Source organism: Sinocyclocheilus anshuiensis, unplaced genomic scaffold (genome assembly GCF_001515605.1).
Source record: "Sinocyclocheilus anshuiensis isolate Anshui unplaced genomic scaffold, SAMN03320099.WGS_v1.1 scaffold307, whole genome shotgun sequence".
Taxonomy (NCBI): domain Eukaryota; kingdom Metazoa; phylum Chordata; class Actinopteri; order Cypriniformes; family Cyprinidae; genus Sinocyclocheilus; species Sinocyclocheilus anshuiensis.
In genome coordinates, this window is record NW_015552550.1 from 463,461 (window position 1) to 472,832 (window position 9,372).

Genomic DNA, 9,372 nt, shown 5'->3' on the forward strand with positions numbered 1-9,372 from the left:
TTTTTTCTCCATGAAATTTATGAAATCCCAGCATGCACGCTTCCGATAAATATTTGTTATTAAAGCATCAACATTCACAGAACACTGTTATTTTTAACTAAAGCAAGTGGCTGCTGCGTGCATGGTTAGGCAGAATGCCAGCAAAGAGCACTGCATTTATAATCTCTAAAAGACATCTCAGTTCATCGCAATCTCACAAATCTCTATTATAACACAATAAATATATGCATAATGAATCTTTCATAATGTCTACAATTCGTGTGTTATAATGAGAGGATTTGTGAGCACGCAAATTTCAGCACTGCATTGCTCAATGCTGCAAACACGTGTTATAGCCTAAATAGAAAGTCTGCATACTCCTGCACCTGTTAATCGTTTATATTTTATATTAGTTCATGTTGCTTTTGTGCAATAGATGAATAACAATTTATTTGTTTTAGATATTTTATGTTTAGATATTTCTATTTTGCGGGAGTCCCGTGAATCATTTTATTCTCCCGCATCCCGCACACACACGAGTCTCTGCATTTGCCTATCAAGTCTTGTCCCGCGCCGCACTCTGTTGCGTCGGGTCTCGTGGGAGCAGGTCTCTAATCCACTGGGACTTAACTCGACAGTGCGTGTGCTACATCCTTTTTACAATATCTAGATTATAAAACACTGCATTCTGTCAGCAATGTAACGTGGCAGTAACGTATAGAGACCTCGGCTTGTAACTATACTCTATAATTACTATAAAACTATATAATTACTATTTTGAAAATTATAACGCGTTAAATTACTCCATTACTAAAAAAGTAATCAAATTACAGTAACGCGTTACTAAGTAATTTGTTACTGCCCAACACTGGTCATGAAGTCTACATAAAGCATGCATTTGTTTGTTTATACAATGAATCAAAGTTAGTTGTAAATATTAATGCATATTGGCTTGCCAGCTGTAAACAGCCTCCAATTTGGCTGATGGACTATGCTACTTGGTGAAAGCGTGGTTTATTTTTGCTTCGTGCCCAAGTAACTGTAACTTACCGTTTTAATCAGTGCGCCTACCTACTTGGCAGTCTTAAACATATGACCTTATGTCACATTACAGTGAATATTTCAAATAGAAATGACTCAGACAATATTAGAGTTTACTGTGTGTGAGTGTGTCTTTAAAGGCCATTTCTGACTCCGTCATCATGTTCTCTCAGTACTGCAGTGACCTTGGCTTTACCCACGTTTGTAGCCTTTTAGTATGCACGACTCAACCTTGTAATGACAAATCACCATGCGTCATACTGTTCTCAACTGGGCTATTCTGTGTGAGAATAACCATATGCCAGTCCAATGGCCTAATGAACAAACCAGAAATCAGTTTTCACTTTATCAGCACACTTAAACCACTAAAGCAACTCGGTTTCACTCTTGTTCTCATTTAATGAAACGCAGAACACTTGCGATCATGAGAAACCAGGAAGTAGGGAAGTATGCGGGTGTTTCCAGGCCTAGAAATGTTTGAATCTTGATGGGAATATACAGTACTGTTCAAAATGATGGGGTCAGTAAGACTATTCAAGGACTGATTAAATTAATGAAAAGAGACAGTAAATACATTTGTAATACAAAACATTTCTATTTTAAATAAATGCTGTACTTTTTATTTTTCTATTTATGAAAAAGAATGCTGATTTTTTTTTTTTTATCATGCGGCAGCACAACGGGTTTTAACACTGATAATAATAAGTGTTTCTTGATTTCTGAAGGATCATTCTAGAATAGGAAAATTCAGTTTGCTATCATAAGAATAAATTACATTTGAAAATATATTAAAATAGAAAATACTTATTTTTTTAAGATTTATTTTTGGCGTTTTTGCCTTTTATTGATAGGATAGTAGTGAGACAGGAAGCGAAGTGGGAGAGAGAGGGGGGATGGGATCAGGAGCCGGGACTTGAACACGGGACGCCCGAAGCGCAATGGCGCTACATGTCGACGCGCTGCCCACGAGGCTGTCGGTGACAATGAAAATACTTATTTTAAATTGAAATAATATTTGACAATGTTACTGTATCAATTAAATAATTTTGATTTTCAGTAAATTACTGCCGCCTTGGTGAACATAAGAGACTTCTTTCCAAAATCTTACCAACCCCAAACTTTTGAACAGTAGTGTTAGTGTATGTTTCTTTTTATGCTCAGCTCTAACAAATTTTGGGCTAGATTTTGTCTCTTTTTGAGTGGAATCTGTATAAAATAATTTTTTTAACAAACAAATCCTTGTCCAGTAATTTGAATGACAGGAAAGTCGTGAAAAAGTATGGAACTTCAGATACAGGAACCCTGAATACAATAATGAAACCATTTTGCATATTGTGATATTAGCATTAGCATCATTGTTTTTCAGTGCAGAACTGTGGTTGGCAAGAGGGTCTATTCATTAGCATTTGTGTCCCTAAACAGGCCTGTATTAATATGCAACAATTTAACTGTGCAGCAGCAATACAATTAATAAAGATGTCTCCGTGGTTTTGACAGCACAAATTGACAGTAGAGGGGAAAAGACAGGTAGAGTTCAAGAGAACCAAACACGTTAGGAGTTGGAGCGAGTGCATGGAGCTGGTGGAGACAGGCTGTATGACAGATTGAAGGCCACTGACTGTTCTCCGAGAGCAGCTGTGAGAAGTGGGAGTTCTCTGATGAACCAATTATGACTTACTGCAGTACCTCTACACACCCACACTACCATAGTCTGGCCTGTTTGGCTCTTTAGAAGAATGCACTGTGCTTGTGTTTTTGAGCTCTAGTGAACTGACATGAACTGTTATGTAGACCTGAATGATTGACCCGAAAAGCCTTGACAAACTAAAACCATAATTATTTGCAAAATGAAAATCATTATTTCTAGTCTTCATTAATAATTGCAAGTTACTCTAATGCAGTGGTTATCAACCCTTTTGACTTGAAGGCCCACCGTTTTCCAACACAATATTCAAAATGTAAACTGAAACATTAAATATTTTATGTTTTTTAGCATTTAATTTCTATTACCGTTCGATTATTTGAATATACTGATGATAATTTACACATTTAGATACTTTTAAGTTGTCCTGTTGCCCCCTTGGAAGTTTGCTGAGGCCCCCTGCTTTCGAGAACCACTGCTCTAATGCATTTATGGCAAGAAATCATAAGGATATATGCTGAAACTATCCAAAACCTCGCTTTGCCTACGGCTCTCCTAAACTTTTGGGGGGCACTGTACACACTATTGTAGAACTGGGTTGGACATGGTCAGAAATAATACTTGGGTGCCATTGCAATTATGCACTGTTGTATTAAAGGTGCCATAGAATGCATTGATACAATATTATAAATTGTTCTCTGATATCTACATAGAAGGTATGTGGCTTAGGTAAGGGTAGAAATTCTCCAGAAACGGTTTTACATGTCCTTTTACAACCCTAGGATTTGTCCCTAGAATGAAATGGTCTGTTATTACCTTATTTGGAAGGGTCATGAATAATAATGTTGAGCTCTGCTCTGATTGGCTGCTTCACAGCGCAGCTAATTTCAGTAGCTCACACAGCAAACAGCTCTCTACTGTCCGGCGTGAACAATGGAGAGATTAGGCATCCAACCTTATATGTTTGATCAGATGAAGATAAAGATTTTGATAGATTTTGCAAGAATGTTTAGCCTCCATGGTATGAACATGATCGCTGCGAGACGCTGGTGGAGTGAACGAGGCTTGAGAGAGAGTTGTGAGTGAGAGCGCGGACGCAGCTTCTGTGTTGCCAGATCCAGCATTTTTGGACTTGTCTTTTCCACTTTTTTGACACTTTAGAAAGTTCATAAAGTCGGACGTTGCAGTTTAGGGTCAGCGATATCTTTATCTCATCTTAATTGCACAAGATTTGAAATAATTTCGGTTTATTTTTATTTATTTATTGGTTTTTGTTTGTTTTAATAGCAATATCTGGCAACACTGCATCGATGATTCAGCTGTGCAGGTCCAGCTGGCCTAGAACATGGGCTGGTGTACGTTATGCAAATGTTCGGGGCGTAAACATGAATGATCCCGACTGTAACGTCACAGTCGGTGTTATGTTGGGATTCGCCTCTTTTTCAGTGGTCTTTTGCACGCACGAGATTTACATAAGGAGGAGCTCATATATTTATTATTTATTGAAAAGGAGGAATCCATAGATTTTTGTTGTTTTTTTCTGTCCCTTCCAATCTTATACTGTCCAGTTTTGGTGAATCCATGTGCGCTGTAGCTCCAGTTACATGTCATTTGCTAACAGAATTTGACCAATGTGGTCTTCTGATACTAAAACCCATCCACTTCAATGTGTGGTTACTTTAATCACTTAATGAACACAGTGCCACGCTTCACTCTGAAACACACAGCTCATATATTTATTGAATTAAAGCATAGCCTTTGTAATTTCATAATCTTACTGAGACATATTGTGATTTCAGCCCTACTTTCTTCCTCATTCTGATGTTTGGTTTGCACAATTCAACCTATTGAACATTTGCATGTAATAATGCATCTATTTGCTGCTGTGTGAATGACCAATTAGATATTTGCATTAAGAATGAAAGTATATGGTAATGTAAACCGTAAAGTGACCACTGTGTGTATGTTATGGTGTAGTCAGGCGCTTGTAGAGCTTTTGAACTGTGTGCCTGGTCATTGCAGTACCACTTTACTTGGTGATTAGTAGTTTAATCCTGAACAGTAGATGCCAGCTGCCAGTGTTTTTGTGCTATTTCTGTTTACCAGGCAGACACTAGAATACACTAATTCAGAATCACTGAATTAGGACAATACCTGAATGTACTGGAAAGTTCGAAAACTAGCTAATGAACAGTAGAATGCAGCAGTATGAACAAAGATGAAAACATGGAAAGAGAGCTTGTCGTACTTGTTCTTGGTTGTACCTTTGAACCCGAACCCTGATCCTAATCGAAAACTTTACACGTGTATGTGTGTATTTCTTTCCCCCAGGGACACAATGTGGCGTGTGTTTACAGGCTCTCTCTCCATCGAGGAAAAGGAAAAGGGCAGTCAGGTGCTTCAGGACCTAAGGGAGATTGAGTCATGGGTGTATCGGCTGCTGCACTCCCCGGTGCCTGTTGCTGGTCAGCGACGTGTTGACGTGGAAGTGCTCCCCCATGAGCTGCAGCCTGCACTGACCTTTGCCCTTCCAGACCCTTCCCGCTTCAGCATTGTAGACTTCCCACTCCATCTGCCTCTGGAGCTGCTGGGAGTTGATGCTTGTCTGCAGGTCCTGGCCTGCATTCTGCTGGAACACAAGGTATGGATGGCATAGACCCTTAGATTACCATATTTGTGTACTATTTTCATGGTGATACGTCAAAGAACATGGTACCGCCATGCTAAATGTGCAGAAATGTCATGGTACTTTTTTGTTAGTGCATCTATGGTATGGCCATGCTTGTTTTCTCAGTGTATAAGGATGCACCGTATAGCAGTACCATACCTGTTATTGGCCAATTTAATTAATTGGTATTGGTCAATGCTGTTTAATAATAAAAAAAAAAAGTTTAATGTAGTCTTTAGCAAATAATAGTAATATAATAGTAATAGTAATAGTAATAATATTTTATTTATTTTCTAAATAATATAATTTATCATATCATGTCCAGTTATCATAGCATGAAAAGCCAAATATTTAATACTGGTATATTTAAATTCACTTCTATAGCAAACCATTGATTTAAGTTTTTTTTTTTTTTTAATTCATAACATTTTTTTATAATTATTGACTTGTATTGACCTGGATTTTTATACCGGTGCATCACTATTTTAAATTGCTATAGCAGTAATGTAATTCAGAGTTTACTTTAGAGCTGGTTATTTTTTGACACTCCGCTCATTGACATTAAGCTGAGTGTTTAATTTGACAGTCATGCATCGTGAGAGGTAACAGTGTTAATAATTTAAAATATTTGGCGCTGTATTTACAGAGAGTGTTGGACAGGCTGACACTTGAGAGGAAGCAATAATATTAGGCGATTTTTTAAATATAGGCTACTACACTATGTCTGTGTCATGGATGAGGTTAATAGTTGTCTTTAGATCTGCTGTTTCAAATGAGTCTTCATCATTTTGCCAATGCGGGTCACACTGATAATAACGAGGAGACTTACTCTCACCCTTTGCTGTCTGTAGGTGGTACTGCAGTCCCGAGATTATAACGCCCTTTCAATGAGCGTCATGGCGTTCGTTGCAATGATTTACCCCCTCGAGTACATGTTTCCTGTCATTCCACTGTTGCCCACCTGCATGGCCTCTGCAGAACAGGTAACACGGCATCTTTTTTTGAACAGTTGGTGTATAAACATTAAAGCTCTCTTTATTTCTGTCACACACATATCTTCTTTTTCTAGCTCCTGCTAGCACCCACTCCATATGTCATTGGTGTGCCTGCCAGTTTCTTCCTGTACAAGTCTGATTTTAAGATTCCTGATGACGTTTGGTTAGTGGATCTGGACTGCAACAAGGTATATCATCTGTTTAAGCTATCTGTAACTACCCAGACATGGGTTTGTGGATTCTACTATGTTGCAAAGCCTTTAACAATGAATTATGTGTATACTATAGTGGTCTTATGTTGCTTCTGTATCTTCATCAATGTAGGTCATTGTTCCAAGCAACGCAGAATTGCTCCCTCCCCTTCCTGAACCTGAGGCCTCTGAGCTGAAGAAACACTTGAAGCAGGCAAGCGAACCAGATGTTCTCTTCTCTCTAAGTAGCCCTACCATTAGCTCTGAATCTGAAGTGAATACTAACTGGATTCTAGAAGCAATGCATAGTAATTATACTGTCTTCTAACAGCTGCTGTGAACTTGGCCAATTCTTGCATTTAAACTAAAGAGAAGGCTGACAATGGCAAATATATTTTTAAACCCTGTCATTTGAAGCCAAAGGCAAACAGAAAATTAGACCTTTTCTGATGTTTCTAAAGTTTATGTTGACTGTTTCATATTTTAGATGATCCTTTATGTATTGTAATGACTGTATATTCTCCCCCTTTTTTTGTTCCAGCTCTTGGAGGTAATAAGTTTTGAGTTTCACTATCTATAGACTCAATAATGTTTCTAGTTCTCTCGCTTAACCCTTTACAATCCCACATAGACCCTTATCTAGAGCTTCTTACCTGATTCTGGGCACCTCTGAGCTCAATCAAACCCCATTAATATCAACTGTTTAAACATTTCACTGTGTTGTCATTAATCATTGTCATATACTGACCAACTCCGGCCTTCCTCATGTCTTTTTAATAGAGATACATTTAATTTGATCACAATCTGTTGTTTTTGTTTTTGCTGGTCTGCAGCAGAATTTCTCAGCCAAATTGATTTACCATTTTGTTTCATCTTGCATCAAACATAATTATCATGCTGTCATTGTAATAACTCAAGCCAAAATAGTCAATATACTGAATCATCAGTTGTGTCTCACAGACTGTGAGTCATGACTCTTCATTTGCCATTATGAATCACCCTAATTCAGGTCCTCTGGTCTTTTTGTACATGAAAAAAATGGTCATTGTATTTCCACAAAATATCACTAAAATGTCTTTTCTTTTTGGGTAATGCCACCAAAAAGAATAGCCTGTTTCACTTTTTGTTTGTTAAAAGTCCTGTTTCACTCTGAAAAGCATCACATTAATGAAGTAAAGGTCAAATAGGCTAACAATGGCATTGTGTTGACTAACAACTACCAATTAATATTCGCGGTCAAGTTTTGAGTTTTGAACACATTCTCCAATGACAAGTTTGTGTGAGATCTGCTTCCCTTTCCACCTGATAACCCACCAGTTTTCTTCGGACTGGTATGTTTTATGTTATGTGTGCACCCTTCCTCCACTCATGTTTGGTCACATGATTTCCCAATCTTTCTCAGTGACAGGTAGTCATGTGACATTTCCTCCATGTGTTCTTGTGTCCTTCAGTGTCTGGTAAGGTTGACTGTGATCACCCAAAAGCAGATCTTCGCCTCCGATTCCAAGGTTCACAAATCTTTGCATTTTGAATGTGCACGGAAAAATAACCTCTCTCCCCCCGCCATCAACACCCGTAGCCCTACACTCTCTGTGAACTTAACAAATATTGAAACCATACAGATACTTCTTTATTCCATACCCTTTGAAAAAACAATCTCAAAAATGCACACACTTGCCACTCTGTTTGCCTCCATAGCCCTTAACTCTTTGCACTCTTCCTCCCCTTCTCTTTGTGTGATGAAGGACCTACAGAAGCCCCCTGTTTCTCATAGCACTATGTTTGGCTTGAGCATGTTTCAATGCAACTTACATTATGCTCATTAACCCAAAGCAAAAAATCTTCGTAATCGGCTGGAGCAGATTGGTGCGATTGGTTTGATAGCGTGCCGGCCAAATGGCGCGGTGAGCGCAGGGTCTGATGGAATGCCGGCTGAGAGGCATTGAGTGAGCAGTGGCAGAATTCCCAGAGTGCTTTGTTAATGGCTCTATGTGATGACCGCACCCTTCCCTCTAACATTTTGACTATTAAATCTTTGATGCAACACCGTCGGTTCAGGCAATAGCTTTCTCTCTTATCCCCATGTAACATTTTCTCAATTTTAAAGGGATAGTTCACCCCAAAATTAAAATTGTCATCAATTACTCACTCTCATATTGTTCCAAACCCATAAGACTTTTGTTCATTTTTGAAACACAAATTATATTTTTTATGAAATCTGTTCTTCCGTTGAAAGTTCATTTCACCAAAACTTTGACGCTTCAAATAATTCATAAAGACATTGTAAAAGTAATCCATATTAATCTTCTAAAGAGACACAATGGCTTTATATGATGAAGATTCAATTTAGGCAATTATTCATATATAAACATCAAAGCCGACACACTTATATAGAGCTCATCAGATATGGTAAACCGAAGCTCAGATGTGCGTGCCGTGAACTAATGAGATTTTTGTACACGTTTGAGTTTGTTTACCATGTTTAATGTGCTCTATGTATGAGCATTGATCAGTGTTTATATATGAATAAAAAGTCTAAAATAAAGTTGATATTAAACATACTTGGTTTTGAAAGAAATCAAGGTGTGTATGATGGCGGATTTTTAATTTGGGTGAACTCTTCCTTTAATTATGCATCTTATTTAAATAAAAAGAGTGACTATGCTTTCACCTTTGCCATTCAGTAGATCATTAGACAGAAGTTGGTAACCGTAGGCCTCCAATGTGAGACGTGATTGCCTGAGGCGATAGTGCTCTTACATCAGTCTCCCCTGTCAGGATTCATTGTTAAATTGATCTCTCCTGTATCCATCTTCCTCTTCCACCTTTCTCTCTCTCTCTTTCTCTCTTTAGCTC

At 38.1% G+C, this 9,372-nt stretch overlaps 1 protein-coding gene across 1 annotated transcript in view; it reads left to right on the forward strand.

Moving 5' to 3' along the window:
• The window catches only part of LOC107664372 (MAP kinase-activating death domain protein-like), a 65,813-nt gene that overhangs the window by 19,404 nt on the left and 37,037 nt on the right, over positions 1-9,372 (forward strand). The window contains exons 6-11 of the mRNA XM_016454919.1: positions 4,994-5,303; positions 6,182-6,313; positions 6,400-6,513; positions 6,650-6,730; positions 7,058-7,066; positions 7,968-8,024. Coding sequence (XP_016310405.1) covers positions 4,994-5,303; positions 6,182-6,313; positions 6,400-6,513; positions 6,650-6,730; positions 7,058-7,066; positions 7,968-8,024 — 703 coding nt within the window. The remainder of the gene's footprint in view (positions 1-4,993; positions 5,304-6,181; positions 6,314-6,399; positions 6,514-6,649; positions 6,731-7,057; positions 7,067-7,967; positions 8,025-9,372) is intronic.